Here is a 17,688-nt window from a genome sequence, read left to right as displayed (position 1 = left end):
CCAGAGCCTCGAGCCCACAGACATCTCCCCATATGGCGGGCGTGACCTGGGTCGATGACGCTCCCCAAAGTCACACCGCCCAGTGACGGAAGAGGCGAGACTCAGACCCAAGTCCTGCTGGCTTCAAACCCTGAGCTCACTCCACCACGAGCAGCCACCCTAGGAGACGAGGCACTCTGGCTGAGCAGACACCTGCAGGCCTCAGGCCACGCTGAACCCCGGCTCCCTGACATTTCTGGCATCAGCCATGTGGGTCCACGTCCCATCCAGCTCTCTGCCCACTTCGTGACAAGCAGCTTCTCCAGAAGGAGAGGGCGCAAGGGCAGGGATGGACAGTGGGGGTAATCTAGCCTGCCGGCTGCCTGCCTCTGGGCTGGAGCAGGGCGCCCCCAGGGAGCTGCGGAGAGCGCACATCAGACACCGCACTCTGCAGGCCTGGCTGTGGCCTCCTGGATGGAGCTGCTCCATTGCCAGGCTCCACTGCCCCCACTGCGGGTCCCAGCGTCTGTACCCCTCAGCGGCAGACACAGGGCCTGGCCCTCAACAAGCCGCCCTCGTTCACTTAATTGCTGCCGCACGCAGCGCTCTCCCAATACTTGATTATTTGTTATTCAATTAAGATTTTAAGTAATCAGATTACCCTTGGGAGAATAATGAACACTAAAATCCTGTAAAAAAGTTTCAATGAATGTTCAAGTTGGGGGTTCATACACAAGAACACCCAATCCTAGGGCTCACCAGGCACCAAGCAAACAGGAAAGTGGAAGCACAGAGAACTGGGGCACAGCTGCCAAACGAGGCCTGACTGCCCCTCTCCTGCGGCCTCCGACACCCAGGCCCGGCCAGAGGGAAAGGCGCTCCCAGGCCTGGCACCATCCCTCCCTCCCAACCCTGAGCTAATCCCAAGCTCACACTGTCCAGCTGTGGACCCCACGTCAAAGTGCCTAGGATGCTTCTACCGTGAACCGATGAAAGAAATCTACTCTAGACGCCACCCCTCCAAAAGTAAATAAACGACAACCAAATTCAGAATATATCATCTGCAGCTGTCACATTACTTCAAAGTTTGAGAACTGGATCAATCTATCGTTGCTTCAATAATCATCTGGTACCAAGGAAACATTCTGAAAGGGCAGTGACTCTTTGAAGTAATGAAAGATGGAAACATGTCTCTTTTTCAAGTTTCCCTGATAACCTTGATGATTCACCTCCCTACGAAAAAATCAATAATAATCCAGGCAAATACATGCCAGTGTGCTCATAAATTTCCTATTTAGCATTTTACTGATTCCACACATATTTACTGGAGACCTGCCAACGTGCAAGGGCCAAACATTCAAAAATCATTAAACAAACATTAATACAGAGCATCCAGCATTAGGCCACACCATGACCTCACTCCAGCACTTTCTTGCCAATGTGAGCCCCACCCCGGACCAACGTGAGGGGGACGCGAACAGCCAATTCAGGGCCTGGCAGAGTCCGTCCACGATAAACAGATGCTCCCAGGCACCTTTATCAGGAGGCAAGCCTGGGAGCCCGTCACACACCTGACACGAGACCACGTCACATCATAAATGTGAGGCTTGGGATGCACCCCAGTCACCTACCCGACAAGAGACCGTACCACATTGTAAACGCCAGGCCTGGGACACACACCCCTGATCACCTAGCTGACACGAGACCATGTCACAGCATAAATGCAGGGCCTGGGACCACCCCCCCATCACCTGCCCAACACGTGCTTCACATACTGGTGCCCCTCCCAGGATCACAGCGGGGAAGTGGCTATGCCTGAGGCTGGGCAGGCCTGTCACAAAGGTGGCACTGAGCAGGGCCTGGAAGCAGCTGCTCAGGTAACTACAGCTAGTACTTCACCCTCCAGGCCCTGCCAGGAGCAGCAGGCCTGCCGGGCCGCAGAGCACGGTGCTGGGACGGCTCTAGGGAGAGGCAGCCGCCAGACCACCCAGACCCTCAAGCCCGCCCAGGGGCCGGTGCACGGGGCGGGATGCTCGGTCCCAGGCCCCCAGGTAGCAGGACGGCCAGGTCCGTGTGCCGAGTCGCCCCTCTGGGCTCGCCGTGGTCCGCACTCTGCCCCCAGAACATCCGGAAACAGCTCTGTCCTGTCGCCAAGGACTCTCCCAGGCACCGGGGTGGACAGGAGGAGCTGAAGGCGTCGGACGCAATGGGGGGCAGGCTTGGAACACAGGACAAGGTCGCAAGGAGAGACTCAGAAGGCCAGGCTACGAAGGCCAACCCCGTGGAAGCCCCTCAGAGACAAGGGCGGGTGAGGGTCAGAGGCAGGAAGTGGCAGAAGAGAGGCCACGAGGCCACGCAGCGGGGCGGCTGCGGTCCCTGGGCTGGGAGCCGAGGAAGCAGCGACTCGTGCCGTGTCCCTGACACGCGTCCAGTGGACCCTGGGCGCCCTCAGGGCCGTGAGCGGGGCCGACCTGGGAGCCGGTGGTGCTGTCTGATCACGTGCGCCTTCACGCTGTGCTTGGAAGCAAAGAGCCTGTGGCAGCTGGACACCGGGCACCTGGTTTTCGGAGCGGCCACGTCCTGCAGGTGCTTCTTGGAGTGAATGTAGAGGCTGCTCCGCGCGGAGAACCTGGCACAGCACCCTGGGCAGAGAGAGGGACGCGTGTTAGCCTGAGGGTCCCCGTCCCGGCAGCACCCAGACAGGGCACGGCCCCGCTCTGCCCCCAGCAAGCGCCCTCAGGCAGCATCACGAGGAGGCCTGAAGTCCCGCATCGGCCGCAGGCAGGACGCGTGACCTGCACAAGTCAGGCTGACCGCCTCCATTTAGCTGCTACTGGAAGAAAACCTGCGAGCCCGTGACATCTGGGGCTGGAGACCACCCCACAGACCCACCACTTCCTCTCATTTCGCCCCTGAGAAGCTGCTGCCCAGAAGGGCCGAGCAGATGGCCGGGAATCAGAGGCAAGAGGGGAGCCCGGAGCTGGCCCTGCCCACGTCCGCAGAGCAGACACGCGCCCGGGGCAGAGGGAAACAGGCAGACCCAGAGATACAGCCACCCCCCTCCACGCCCCGACGGCCCACCGCTGGAGCTCGGCACGGCGGGGTCACAGGAGGGAAGAGGGGTTCCTGACGGCCACAAGCTCGTCACCTGGTAGGTAGGGACACATAAGCAGCCAGCTGTCCTAACATAGGCGACTGAAGCCCGGGGTCGGGCCACCCAGCGTTCCGGGAGCAGAGGAGAGCGCCAGCCCGAGGAGGGAAGGTCCCAGGAGGTAGGTCACGTCCGAGGTGCCGGGCGGCGTGGCCACCACAGCAAGGAGGTGCGGCCGAGGGGCTGCCAGGCCAGGCTGTGGGGAGCTGCAGGACCGGCCCCACCCGCGTACGGCCGTCTCGACCCCTTCCGTAAAGCGGGGCCTCCACGGTACTCACGACGCCCAGGAAGGACGCCCCAGCGCTGTCACGCGACAGCACGTCAGGGAAGGCGACGGGGTCGCTGGGGGCCGGAGGAGGGCTGTTGCCAGAAAAGAGGCTACGCACAGAGGACACACCACGGCAGTGAGGGCTCTGCTGCCCCGGAGGGCAGTTCTGAACTGACTTCACTGTCAAACAAAAGTTCACACCCGCTGCCAGGTGAGGCTCAGGACAGGGCACTTGGGAAACACAACAGAGAAGAGGCATCTCTGGTCTTGCCCCCGGGGGCCCTGTCGCCACGGGTGCTGTGCTCCACACCCCCTCCCAGCTGGGACCCTCCCAGAGACGTCCAGGCTGATCACACGGCCGCCTACCGCACGGCCTTCCCGAGGGCGGGCTCGACCACCCCAGGGACGTCCACCGTGCTGCTTTCTACTTGTAGAGATACTTGCGAATTCAACAGGGAACAAGACAGGTATCATTTTAATTTGTATTCCCTTTGATGATCAGAAGTATGCCCACTTTTTCATGTGTGTCAACGACTACGTTTTCCTAATTACAACGTAATCTATTGAGACTCGTGTTACCGCTTTACAGATTAAGGATATTCACACACAGCCCCACGCATTTCTACCAAGTCACCACCCCGCCAGGGGACGGGCAGAAGCAACTTGTCGAAGACAGACTTCCCTGCAAACCCCAGCTCCTCAGGAGTCTGCTCGGCTCGCACCCACGTTCCCGTGGGCGCCACCGCGGGCTGGAGGCCCAGAGAAGCCGCACCAGGCACACGCCCTCGCCGCCCTTCGCCGCCGTGCTCCCCTCCCCCTCCTCTCCTCCTCCTGCTACAACCACGGAGAAGGCGGGGAGGGGCGGCTTTTTAACTTTTTATTAAGAATGTTCCAAACACCTACAAGAACAGAGGAAACGGCGAAGTCATCCAGACTCAAGAACTATCAACTCTCCGCAAACGTGAAAAGGGTTCTGGGTGCCTCCGCCACCCGCCTTCACCACCACTCCCTGGAAAAGCGCACCCTCGACCACGCGCTGCCGGTCACCCTCTACGCCAGACCGGCGCAGCGCTCTCAAGGACGCAGTTGCCCAAAGGAAACCCTCCCTCCTCCGTCGCCAGCCCTGCCCCTTCCTCTTTCCCTCAATCCCCTCGAGGAGGAGGGAAGCGGGAACCAGCCTCTCCCGCCTCGCCCCGCCCACCCGCCGGGGTTAGCCCCCCACCCCCACCCCCGCAGGCCTCGCCAGCCGCCCGCGGCCCCTCAGCTCCCCGCGCCGGCCCACTTGCCTCCTTTCCCAAACTGGGTCTTCTCTTGGCCCAGAGCCCACCTGGCCCCTCGCGTCCTCCTCAGGCCCCTCCCGGGGCGCCCTCTGCTGGCCCACCCGCACGCGGGGCAGTTCCCAGGGCTCGGCCACAGGCCTGCTGCTGCGACCTGCCGGCAGCGGTGGCGGTTACTGATGTCCTCTCAGCCCTTAATTAAACCCCCTGACCAGCTGGGCCCCACCACCCCCCACTGGAGAGAAGCAGAGAAGAGGCAGGGCTGGGAGCCGCGCGCAGGCGCCTTCGCCGCACCTGTCCCGGCCGTGCGCGGTCTGCCCCGCCCCCAGCCCGCTTCTCGGGCCCCAGCAGCACCTGCCCCGCCTCCGAGCATCTGCCGGCAAAGCCCGCGGGCACCTGGAACGCCGCGCGTCCGCACCCACCTCCTGCCTGCGCCCCGGGTCCCCGTCTGAACTGAGACGCTGACCCAGCCGCCACCCCCTCCACAGCACCCGCTCCTGAACCCTCGCCAGGCACCAAGCATTCTAACTCCCGCCTCTGCCGTCTACGCCGTCCCTCCCTTCCCACTGCCTGCCCAGGCACCGGCCCATCTGCCCAGGACCCCAGACGCAGCCTAATGTGGCCCCATTACCCCGCCTAGAGCCCTGAGCCCGCTGCCCACACCGGCCCTTCTGCCTCCACCGCCCCTGCCTACTGGGAGCCACTCCCCCACCCCAAGAACCCTCCGGGTGACCTCCTCTGTGCGGCAAGCACCCTGCACGTCAGCTGTGTACCTGTGGCCCCAACCGGAGCCCTGGGGAGAGGCGGGTCTGTGTCTGATTAGACCACCTGGGCTACATTCCAGAAACTGCTCAGCTGCAAGTGGGTCTTTGGTATCCCCTTCTCCAGGTGAGGAAACTGAAGCCCAGAGAACCTTGCCTGAGGTCCCTGATTCAGGGAGGGTGGAGCCAGGGTTCAACTTCACACCCCGAGGGCCCCGGCCCGCCGTCCCGGAATCGTGCCTCTAAAACGCCAGCCTGGCTTCACTGCTGTCCAGTCACAGCGTGGGGAGCCACGGCTACTGAGTCCGAGACACGTGCCACGTGCCGAAACGGGCTTTCTTCACGCGTTCTGTCAGTGGATCCTCACAACCACCAAACCCAGAGGGGACTCAGCAGAGCGCCCCCCGCAGGACCCAGTCCCGCGGCCTGACTCTGAATCTGCTCTTCCCGACACACGGCTCCCAAGACCCGGCCCCCGGCTAAAACCAGCCGAGCCCACCTCACGCCGCAGCCGACATGACGCACCTCAAAGCAACTTCCACGCATAGCGTCCAGGTGGCCATGGGGCCGGCTCACACCTACCTTCCACGGGACACGCGAAGGGCTTGGTGCCCAGGTGGGTGACGCTGTGGCCCTTGAGGTGCTCGGCCCTGGTGAACGACTTCCCGCAGCCCTCGACGGGGCAGTGGAAGCGGCGGTCCTCATCGTGCTTCCTGCGGGACAGAGAGCAACGGGCAGTGACCACTCCCAAGCAGAGTGTTCCATTCAGGAGCAGCAGCCTCCCCGAGACCCTGATGAAGCCACTTCCCCCGCTCAGCAACCCCGCTCCCACACAGACTGTCCACACCGCAGGGGACATCACCTCACGTACACACAGTCTTTCGCTAAGTAGACACCTCAGATCCCAACTGTGCAAGTACAGACAAACCACCCAACCTCTCTGGCTCCCAATGCAAAACAGGAGAACAAGGGGCTTCCCTGGTGGTACAGCGGTTAAAAATATGCCTGCCGATGCAGGGGACACGGGTTCGATCCCCAGTCTGGGAAGATCCCACATGCCGCGGAGCAACTAAGCCCGTGTGCCACAGCTACTGAGCCTGTGCTCTAAAGCCCGCGAGCCACAACTACTGAGCCCATGGGCTGCAACTACTGAAGCCTGCGCACCTAGAGCCCGTGCTCCGCAACAAGAGAAGCCACCACAATGAGAAGCCCCCGCTTGCCGCAACTAGAGAAAGCCTGCGTGCAGCAACGAAGACCCAACGCAGCCAAAGATAAATTAAATAAGAATAAATAAATGTATAAAACAAAACAAAAACAGGAGAACAAGAGCTTCAGTGTCGCAGCTGCTGAGAGGCCAAACAAGGGACACAGGCCAGGCGCCGAGTGTCTCCTGCACAGAGGCCCAGTCCTCCAAGGCGTCATCACCACCGCGGGAAGTTTGTAACACGACGAAGGCTTAGTCTATAGCCTTAATTTTTTTAAAACATCAAATTGCATATTAAGTACACCAGTTAAACTTAAAATCAAGTACACACAGGAAAAACTGATTTTGGGGAATCAGATTCTGTGTGGTTTTCTTCTTATGAGGTTCTGAATTTTCAAGTTATCCACGTTGGTTTGTTTTTCATAACTTAAAGAAACCCAAAGATGATTGCACCCATAGGCTTCTACTACTAACGAACAACTCACCTGTTTCCAACACTGATAATTCAACCAAAATGTCAAGATTACCTTCTGTGCCTTAGGAGTTTAGACATGCTGGTGAAGGTCCAGCCACAACTGTCAGAATCACAGATAAAAGGTCTTTCGCCTTAGAAAGGAAAAAAAATCACACCACGTGATTACAAGTGTGAGCTGCGCCGACGGCAGATGGGGTCCAGATGGCCCCGGCTTGTTACCTGTATGGCTTCTCAGGTGGATTTTCAGACGACAGGCCTTGTCATACTGTTTGCTGCATCCAGGAAAGGAGCAAGAAAAGAGTTCTTGTTCCCTGAAGTGGGCCCGGTTATGGGAGAACAGGGCACTCACTGTGATGAACGTCTTCTCGCAGCCTGAACGGAGAAAACACACACCCCGCTCACTGGCGTGACGCAAGTCACGGAACACAACTAAACCAGTCACCACCCCAGGGCGCTGCGTGCACTGGGGCAGATGGGGAGGAGGAGGACTAAGGAGCATCTCCAGACAGTGAAAACCTTTGCAGCTAAAGTAGGCGTGGCTCAGGGCAGCCCACGGGTGCACACAGGCCACCTGTCCCCATGTGACCCGGAGACAAAGCACCAGATCAAGAGAAAGTCCTCCAGCACAGCACTGCCCCCAGTTCCATAGCTCAGACCCTGTGGACATGGTGGGAACTCAACTGCCCAGGTTGCCCATGTGAGACCATAAACCCAACGAGAGAAAGCAGAGACTAAGGAACAAGATTCCGTCTGGTCGGGCTGAGCTTGGAAGAGCTGCAAACGACTGCAGTAATAACACCTGAGACTTTTTCACCTGTAGAAGTGAGGCCACATCCCCCACCCTCGTAAACATCCTCCCGGACGTCCTTGACAGCTGGCAGCCCGGCCTCTAGCAGCGAGCTTCTCTCTCCTTTTGGTCCATTTCCTCGGAGTTCCCTGCTCTGTCAAGGGTCACTGGGGTCATCTTCGCTCACATGGCCTTTTTCCACCACCTGCATCGTCAACCCCGGCTGAGCCACCAGACTGTGCACATCACTAGTTCTCCTCTGACAGAAAGGTTCAGTGCTCAAACAGGGCAGCAAACACGAGGCTACGAGATGCTTACCAGGAGTCTCCGCTGCAGCGCTTCTCAGAGCCTTTACGGTGCTGCCAGGTGCACGCAGCACTCTGCAGGACAGCCCAGGGAACCCCAGGGAACCCCACTTTTCACAGCGACACTTCACTGGGAAACGCTGATCTTCCTAAACGCCTTACAATCCTCCTCTCGGGCACACACCTGTCTATGCCCGGCAGCCCCAGCCACTCCGTATTTCGGGCCTGGGCGTCTTCTCACACTCCGTCAGGGAGACCTGAACAGGCTGTCAGCCTCTGCCTCAGCAAGAAGCGCCTCCCCCAACCGGCAGCCAAGCCTCCTGACCCCGCGCCCCACTGCCTCTACCTGGGTCACTCCTCCGGACACTCCGGTCTGGAACATTCACGCAGCTTCACCGTGTCCCTCTCCTGCTCCCGCCCACCTCAAACAAACACCCCGCGTACCATTCACCTCCAAACCCCCAGGGCGACCCCGTGCCCAGAAGCAGGCTGGACCCCTCATCCTCCTGGTACTATGCTCAGAAGGATGGCCCTGAGCTTTTTACTAGAGAGCGGTCCGCAGACCGCGGTCACATTCCGAATGCAGGACCAAGCATTCGCGATCAGTGGCCTGCAGCCATGCTCTCCACGGAGACGGGTTGCACAGGGCAGGCCAGGGCGCGTGGGAAGAAAACACGGGAACCTGGTAACATGTGAAGTTTCTTCCGCCCTTTCAAACTCCCACACGTGAGTACACTTCACGACGTACATCCTAAGCAGCGCACTCCGCGTCCGTAACGCATCAACAGGGTCGCCGGGCACACACTCGCGCTTCTCTTTGAAGGAAGGACACCTGGGAGGTCCTCGGGCACCCTGCCCCCAGCCCGCCCCACTGCCCCCATTCCCTGCCTTGGCTCTGCAGCGGGGCCCCCGCACCGCAGCCCCTCCTTCCCAGGCGGGAACCTCCTCTCGTGCAGAGGCACACTCCCTCCGACAGCAGCCAGAGCTGCCTATCCCGGTGGACAGTTCAGGGGCACTCACAGAGGAGAAAGACCCCTCCGCCCACGGCACCCACCTGCCCAGAGTCTCTCCGTCTGAAGATAAGGACGACGTTCAGAACTTCACGCAACTGTGAAGCCCGAAGGAAACACTTTCCACGGCACAAAAGTGGATGCACCGCACCCCCGCCATCATCCCCTCGGCACCTTAAGGCCTCGCCTGGGCCGCGTAGCCCTGCGTCCCTGCAGCCCGGGGAACGCGCCTATACGCCGGACGGAGCTTTTCTAAGTGACGACACCTGTCTCAAACTCCCGTCTCCGGGAACACGCCTGGTGGCCTCGCTCACCGGAAGCCGCCGGGGAAGGGCGCCGAGATTCTCAGAGCTGCTGCCCAAGCCTCGCAGCCAGGCGGGGTTCGGGAGCCACCGCGACCCCGAGCGGGAGGAGAAGAGACGCCGCGCGGCCCGCCCCGCCCCGCCGGCGCCGCTCACCGGGAAAGTCGCACTTGTAGGGCCGCTCCGGCTCGAAGTGGCTGCGCTGGTGCGAGCTGAGCTTGGCGTGCGTGGGGAAGCGTTCGGCGCACACCTCGCACTTGAACAGGCTCTCCTGCTCGTGGCCCTTCATGTGCGCCCTGAGGTTGTACACGGTGGTGAACTTCTTGCCGCAGCCGCCCACCGGGCAGCCGAAAGGCCGCAGCTTGTCGTGCGACTGCAAGTGTCGCTTGAGCTTGTACGACGTGGTGAAGGCCCAGCCGCAGCCGTCCAGCGGGCACTTGAAGGGCCGCCTGCCCTGGCCGCCGCCGTGCGTCAGCAGGTGCACCTGGAGCTGGTGCTTCTTGGCGAAGGCGAGCGCGCACTGCGGCTCGGGGCAGCGGTACCCGGGACCGGCGGACGCGCGGCGGGCCCCTGCAGGGTTGGCGGCCTCCTGGCCGGGCGGCGGACGCCGGGACCGAGCGGCCAGCGTGAGGACGCCGCGCTCCAGGTGCACCAGCAGGTCCTGGCCGCCGGCGGCCCGGGGGCCCACGAGGGGCGCGGCACCGGGGACCTGCGCAGGGCGGCCGGCCGGCCTCGCGGCGCCGCCGGGCTCGGGCTCGGTCTCCCGCCGCCCCGGGGCTTCGGCCGCGCCGCGCGCCACTTCCAGCAGCACCACGAAGGAGTCGCCGCCGCCGGGGCCCGCCGGCCGGGCCTCCCCGCGCCGCGGCTCCTGCGCGCCGTCCTCGGGGTCCCGCAGCAGTAGCAGCCGGCGGTGCGCGGAGCCCGGGGTTCTGCGGGTCCGGCCGGGGCCGCCGTCGAGCTGGGGTCCGCGTGGGGCCGGGGCCGCAGCAGCGAGCACCGCCGGCGCGTCCATCTTGGGCCGCTGCGCGTCCAGCCACCGCCTCGCCGGAAACGCCACCCCGCACGCACGCACGAGGAGCGTGACGCCGTGCGCTACGCACGCGAGTCGGCGCCAAAGCCCGGCGCGGAGTGCAGGCCGGCGCGCGCCGGAGCCGGCCCGAGGCGCGCGTGCGCGGAGCGGCGGGCGGGGCGCGGGGGCGGGCGGGGCGCGGGGGCGGGCGGGGCGCGGGGCCTGCCGGGCCGCGTGACGTCAGGGCTCCGCGCGGTGGGCGGTGCAGGGTGGGTCGCTAGAGGCTGGCGTTACGCTCCCGGTCGGCTCGCGCGGCGGAACCGGCGGAACCGGCGGAACCGGTGGGTCGGGGACGGTCCGGCGGCTTGTAGCTCCGAGCGGTCCTGCCGCCTCAGTGAGCGCTGCCTCGCATCTCGTCCCCGCCCGGACCGACCGCGCCCCACCCGCGCGTTCCGGGACGATGACCCCGCGGCTGCCGGGCCCCCGCCCCCCGGTCGGTCCTCCGCCGGCCGCGCCCGTGATCTTCCAAAGCGCAGGTCCGGCTGCGCCCCCTCCCCGAGCGGCCCCGCTTTGTCCTTGCTCCCCCCACCGGACCCCCGCCCCGCTCCCCCTCCTCCCGCAGGACGAGCGGGTTCTAGCCTGCGGGGCTCTCTCCGAGTGCCCTCCCCCCGCCCCTCAGACAGCTCTCAACTGCAGTTGTTCCGTTCGTCCCTGTTCCAGTGAAGCCTCCGTGAGGACGGGGACCCTGTCGAGTCATTCACAGCAGCCCGCGTGCAGCAACGAAGACCCAATGCAGCCATAAATAAATAAATGTATTTTTTAAAAAGAAGAAGTAAGGTACTTCAGGAGTTCCCTGGTGGTCCAGAGGTTAGGACTCGGCGCTTGCAGTGCCGGTTGGGGAACTTAGGTCTCTCCACACGGCCAATAAATAAATAAAATAAGGTACATCAATAATATTGAAAAGAACAGGAAACATTTATATGTAAGAATTTGTGCCAAAAATAAATTGCTCCAAGACCATTCAATGAAGGAAACAATCTTTTCAATAAATGGGCCTGGGACAACTGGTTATCCACATACAACAGAATGGGTTTGGACCTCCGCCTCGTACCAGACACAAAAACGAACTCAAAATGGATCCGAGGCCTAACGTAAGAGCTGTAACTATAAAACTACTACATCTGTGACCTTGGATTACGCAGTGGTTTCTTAGATGTGAAACTGAAAGCACAACCAATGAAAAGAAACCATTTGGGCTTCAACAAAATTAAAAACTCTTTTGAGTCAAAGAACACAAACAAGAAGGTGAAAAGGTAACCCACAAAATGGGAGAAAATTTGCAAATCATATATCTGATGGGGATCTACTATCCAGAATGTACTTTTTAAAACTTGTAACTTAATCACAAACAATCCAATTTAAAAATACACAAGGGATCTTAATAGACATTTTTCCAAAGAAGAAATACAATTAGCCAATATGCCCATGAAAAAAAACTCAATATCATTCATTACTCATCAGGGAAATGCAATTCGGAACCACAATGAGATACCACTTCACACTTACTAGGATGGCTATAATTTTTTAAATGGACAATAACAAGTGTTGATGAGGGTGTGGAAAAATTGGAACCCTCATATATTTCTGGTGGGAATGTAAAACGGTGAAGCCACTGTGGAAAAAAGCTTGGTAGTTTCTCAAAAAGTTAAGGATAGAATTTCCTTATGACCCAGCAATTCCACTCCTAGGTATATATCCAAGAGAAATGAAAACCCATCCACACAAAAACTTGTATGTGAATGTTCACAGTAGCATAATGCTACCTTAAAAAAAAAGGAAACAGTCAAGTGTCCATCAACAGACAAAGGGGTGAACAAAATATGGCCTTTCCATAGAAAGGAATATCATTTAGCCATAAAAAGGAATGAAGCACTGATACATGCTAAAATATGGATGAACGTTGAAAACATGCTAAGGGAAAGAAGCCAGACCCAAAAGATCACATATTGTGTGATACCATTTATATGAAATGTCCAGAAGAGGTAAATCCGTAGAGGCAGAAAGTAAATTAGTGGTTGCCAGGGGATGGAGGGCGGGGAATTAGGACTAACTGCTAAGAGCTAAGGGATTCTTTTCCGGGTGATGGAACGTACTGGAATTAGACAGTGGTGATGAGTACACAACACCGTGAGGCTACGAAAAACACCAACGTTGACACTTTAAAATGGCGACTTTTATGTTCTGTATGTCTCCATGAAACGTATATTGTTAGGAGAAGTCCATGCAGAACATTGTTGGGGAGAACCCCATTTATTTAGGGGGGAAACTGTAGGCGTGTTCACGTGCCTGCATATCCTGGGGAAGTTTCTGGAAAGACAGACACTGCTAGCACCTTGACTGCTCTGAACTGAGGTGGGAAAGGGCTCTTTCACTTTACACTTCACTCCCTTTGACACTTTTTCATTTTGTTTTAGATCATGAGTGTCTTTAATTTTTATAATTAAATATGTTTTCCCCACTGTGGAAAACAGTGTAGCAGTTCCTCAAAAACCTAAACATAGAATTACGATATTGAAACAGGAGGGAAGGGGGCAGGGCACAACCTTTAAAAGGTTGTGGATACGACAAAAACTGGTTAGAACCCATTAGGTCCAAGATGACAGAAAACCTAACTTCCAGTGGACCTTGAGCCTCATTACATGCTCATTGTAATGCATCAGTTAAATGACACACCCACAGGTGCCCGGACAGTTCGGAGGCTGACCATAAAAGGCCAAAAAGCAGGAAGTGGTCCGATTCCTGGAAATCCCTACCCCTTCTCCAAGGTAGTTGGAATAACCCTCCCACTCATTAGCCTATGAAATTACCCAGCCCATAGAAACGAACCACCCAATATTTCGGGGCCTCTCACCTTCTGAGCTGGCCCACACTCTGTCTATGGAGTGTTTCTCCCAGGGCCGCTCTCACCTTCTGAGACAGTCTGAATTCTGTCTAGGCAATGTGTAGCTCTCTAAATAAATCCACATCTTACCTATCACTTTGTCTCCCACTGAAGTTCTTCTGCACTGAGACATAAACACCTGAGCTTCATCAAGTCCTGAGACCAGGTGTGCCATCTTACTTAAAAGACCACGGGTTTGAGTCCTAGCCCGTGGGTCTGAGTCCCAATCTGGGTTTTGGCTGGGTTCGAATCCCATCTCAGTTGTGTGGTTTCAATATGACCCAGCAATCCCACCTCTGGGTACGAACCCAAAAGAACTGAAAGCGGAGACCGGAACAGATACTTGCACACCCACGTTCACAGCAGCACTGGTCACAACAGCCAACAGGTGGAGGCGTCCTCACTGCCCACGGAGGGTTGAATGGATAAATAAAAATGTGATTTATGGACTCAACAGAATATTATTCAGTCTGAAAAAAAAGAAGGAAACGCCGACACACGGGACAACAGGGATGAACACTGAGGACTTTATGCGAAGTGAAGTACGTCAGTCATGAAAGAACACACACTGCAGTACATGATCCCACTCACGGGAGCCCCTAGAGACAGAAAGTCAGATTCCTAGCGACAGAAAGTGGGACGGTCGGTGCCAGGGGCTGGGGAGGTGGAAGGGCCGGTGTGGGCCGGTCTGTGTAATGAGGGCACAGATGCAGTTTGAGAAGATGAGAAAGTTCTGGAGACGATGCGTGTTGATGACTGCACAACTTGACTGTGCTTAAGACCACCGACCTGTACACTTAAACATGGTTAAGATGGTAAATTCTATGTTTTTTTACCACAATAAAGAAAAATAATGTTTTCATGAAAAACCTTTGGTGGCAATGTGGATGTTTCCGCTGCTTGATTTTCCACCTTTCAAGTGACTGACAGTATTTTTATTTATTTTTATTTTTTTTGCGGTACACGGGCCTCTCACTGCTGGGGCCTCTCCCATTGCGGAGCGCAGGCTCCGAACGCGCAGACTCAGCGGTCATGGCTCACGGGCCCAGCCGCTCCGTGGCACGTGGGATCTTCCCGGACCGGGGCACGAACCCGTGTCCCCTGCATCGGCAGGCGGACTCTCAACCACTGCGCCACCAGGGAAGCCCAGACTGACAGTATTTTTAAAAACATTTTTAAATGGGTGAAATGAGCCCTGTTAAACACTTGCCAAGGACTCCCCTTGCCCTCCCAACCACCCTGCAACAAGCAGGGAGGAGCGGAGGGGCAGCTCATTCCCTGGGCTTCACTGGCGGTGGTGGTTCAGTGATGTCTCAGGCACAGACAGAAACGCACATTCTAGAGGGATTCCGGGCACCGCAGACACTGCCCGTTCACCCTCAGTAACCCAGGCCCTGCACTCTGAGCAGGCGGGTGTAGAAAGGGCTCGGGGCAGCCGGGGGAGGAGAAGCAGAGGACACATGTGCACTTGTCATATTTGCACTTGGGGGGAAACCCCACCCGCCTAGATGCTGCTCGCCCAGCACCCGATAGGCTGAAAGGCCTCACTGTGGACTCTGAACGGTCAATGGTAGCGTGCGGTCCTTCCGGAGCTGTGGCAGGAGTGGGGCCGGGCCGGGCGTTCCAATGTGCTTTTTGCCCCAACACCACCAGGCAGTTGACTCACATCTCACACTACCCACCAGGAGATCCCGCAGCTCAAGGGCTCAGGCCGGCCCGAGTGCCGTCAGATGCCCACTGCAAGTCAGGTTGGCACCTGTGCTTCCGACCCACCGGCTACATATGGAGGGTTCTCATGACCCCCTCCTCAGGTTCAATTAACTTGCTAGAGCAGCTCAGAGAACTTGGAGAAACATTGTACTTAAATCACTGGCTCATCGTGAGATGACATAACTCAAGAACAGCCCGATGGAAGAGGCGCACAGGGCCAGGCCTGGGGCAGGACTCGGGCTCCCACCGCGACTGCGCCGCTCATCCCGGAGCTGCAGGGCTTCACGGACCAGAAGCTCTCCCCACCCCCTTCCTTTTGTTTTTGGCTGGAGCCTCCCTTACACAGGTGAGATTGATGAAATCATTGGCCATCAGCCATTGATTCAACCTCCAGCCCCTCCCCTCCCTGGAGGTCGCAGGTGGGAAACTGAAAGTTCAACTCCCCAGTCACAAGGTTGGGCCCCCGGGCGACCAGCCCCATCTCAGGTGAGGCCCCAAATTCGGAAACATGAATTCAGGTGTGGCAGAAAGGGGCTTGTTACGAATAGCAAAACACCTCATCTCTCTCATCACTTAGGAAATTCCACGGGTTTTAGGAGCTCTGGGCCAGAAACAGGGCTGAAGACCAAACACATGTTTCTTATTGTAAATTATCATATACCACAGAGTTAAAGGAAACTTCTGCATCTAAGATCACCGTGATGGTGAATTTTACACGTCGTGTGGATCGGGCTGTTTTACACCTTGCCTCTGGGTGTGTCTGTGAGGGTGTTTGCAGATGAGATTAGGATTTGAATGGGGGGGCCCCCCAGAGAAAGGGATAGGCATCATGCAAACAGTCGAGGCCTCAACAAAACAGAAGGTGGGAGGAGGCGCAGTTTGCCTTTTCCTGCCTCCCTCTTGAGCTGGGACCCCTCCCTCCTCTCATCTCCTGCCCTGGGGCTGGGACTCACACCATCAGCGCCCCGGGCTCCCTGGCCCTGGTGCTGGGGCTGAACTGCGCCCCCGGCTCCCCTGGGCCTCCAGCTCACACGACATACACGGCATCTACCTCTATATATGGACATCTATCTAGAGCACATATGGATATAGGCACGGGTATACGTTCTGCTGGTTCTCTAGAGAGCCCTAATACAGACACAGATTCAAATCCCAACAGAGGCCATGCAGGTGACACAAACGTGGGGAACAGGCAGGGGTAAGAAATCAGCAGCTCCTGTCCAAGGATAAACAACAAACACACTTGGCCTCGCCACTGGAGGACGGCAGAGGCTGCGGGGCTGCGGTGACTTGGGTGAAACGAGCCCAGGCCCAAGGGGCCTCTGGCGAATTGCTGCCACGGTGGTGGCGAGCGCGTGGCGTCACCTAATCTCTTGACTTCTTTAAGTAACCCAAAATCTGGATTTTTTAAGTGAAATTTCACAGTTTCTAAAAATCGGTGACGATGTCAAAAAATTTTTACAGGGGGCTTCCCTGGTGGTGCAGTGGTTGACAGTCTGCCTGCTGATGCAGGGGACACGGGTTCGTGCCCCGGTCTGGGAGGATCCCAAGTGCCGCGGAGCGGCTGGGCCCATGAGCCATGGCCGCTGAGCTTGCGCGTCCGGAGCCTGTGCTCCGCAACGGGAGGGGCCACAGCAGTGAGAGGCCTGTGTACCGCAAAAAAAAAAAAAAAAAAATTTTTTTACAGAGGGCAGGCCAAATGGAACGCAACTGCAGGTCAAGTCCAGCGCCAGCCCCCAGGGTAGGAGCCCCCTCTGGAAAGCCCAGGGCGAGAGCGCTGAGCCCTCCTGCACCAGCCTGCGCTGGCCGGCAGGGAAAGCCTCTGTTTCCGGGGGGGGGGGGTCCAGGTTCCCAGGGAGCAGAGGGGGCCCCGGGAGGGGCCCAGAGACTTTCACAAGCCCCAGTGTCGAAGGCAGCCGAGCTCACGCCCATCGGGGCCAACTGTTTTCTACCTTCATCGTTTTGATGAAAACGTTTCTGAGTGGACTACACATCTCTCCTTTCTTAAAGAAGGCTGGCAGAAGCTTGCTGCTGGTGGGAAGGAGCCAAGACCTAAGTTAATGGTTTTAGTGCTTTTCTAAGTGTGGGAAGAGGTGAGAATCCAGGCTCATAAACGACTTCTCCAGAAAATGCCTGCCTCTCTGAGGGCCTGTTCTGCCCGTTTTCCCAGAGCACAGAGAGCCTCACCCTCATCTTCGCCCCGAACTTTCCGGGTGCGCTGAAAGTCAGTGGCTGCCTTGGGTGGTGACTCAATCCCTGCAGAGCCGCGTGGCGAGCGACAATCTTAACTCGGCACCTCCGTAGCCACCGAGGCTGCGGTCACTGCCCTGACTCCCCACAGGCCCGGGGGTGGCTCCACTCTGGGTGTCGGCTGTCCCTTCCCCCTGCTGGCAGCTGAGGCAACTGCTCACTGGTGGCCTCAGCAGGGCGCCTAGGGAGGGTCTGGAGCCCTCACACGTGGCCGGAAGCCTCCGGAGACCCTGCCCTGAGGCTGGCCGAGCCCTGGCTG

At 58.3% G+C, this 17,688-nt stretch overlaps 1 protein-coding gene across 2 annotated transcripts in view; it reads right to left on the bottom strand.

Moving 5' to 3' along the window:
- Positions 1–10,546, bottom strand: part of ZXDC (ZXD family zinc finger C) — a 32,507-nt gene extending 21,961 nt beyond the window's left edge. For both annotated transcript variants that reach the window (XM_060110729.1, XM_060110730.1), the window contains exons 1-5: positions 9,676–10,546; positions 7,335–7,487; positions 7,168–7,246; positions 6,019–6,149; positions 2,451–2,621 (exon numbers count right to left, since the gene is read on the bottom strand). In XM_060110729.1, coding sequence (XP_059966712.1) covers positions 2,451–2,621; positions 6,019–6,149; positions 7,168–7,246; positions 7,335–7,487; positions 9,676–10,531 — 1,390 coding nt within the window. In that variant the 5' untranslated portion in view covers positions 10,532–10,546. The remainder of the gene's footprint in view (positions 1–2,450; positions 2,622–6,018; positions 6,150–7,167; positions 7,247–7,334; positions 7,488–9,675) is intronic.
- Between the last annotated feature and the right edge of the window lie 7,142 nt (positions 10,547–17,688).

This window comes from Mesoplodon densirostris, chromosome 10 (genome assembly GCF_025265405.1).
Source record: "Mesoplodon densirostris isolate mMesDen1 chromosome 10, mMesDen1 primary haplotype, whole genome shotgun sequence".
NCBI classification, from domain to species: domain Eukaryota; kingdom Metazoa; phylum Chordata; class Mammalia; order Artiodactyla; family Ziphiidae; genus Mesoplodon; species Mesoplodon densirostris.
Note: the sequence above shows the minus strand (reverse complement) of the source record. Positions and strands in the feature narration are given on the sequence as shown.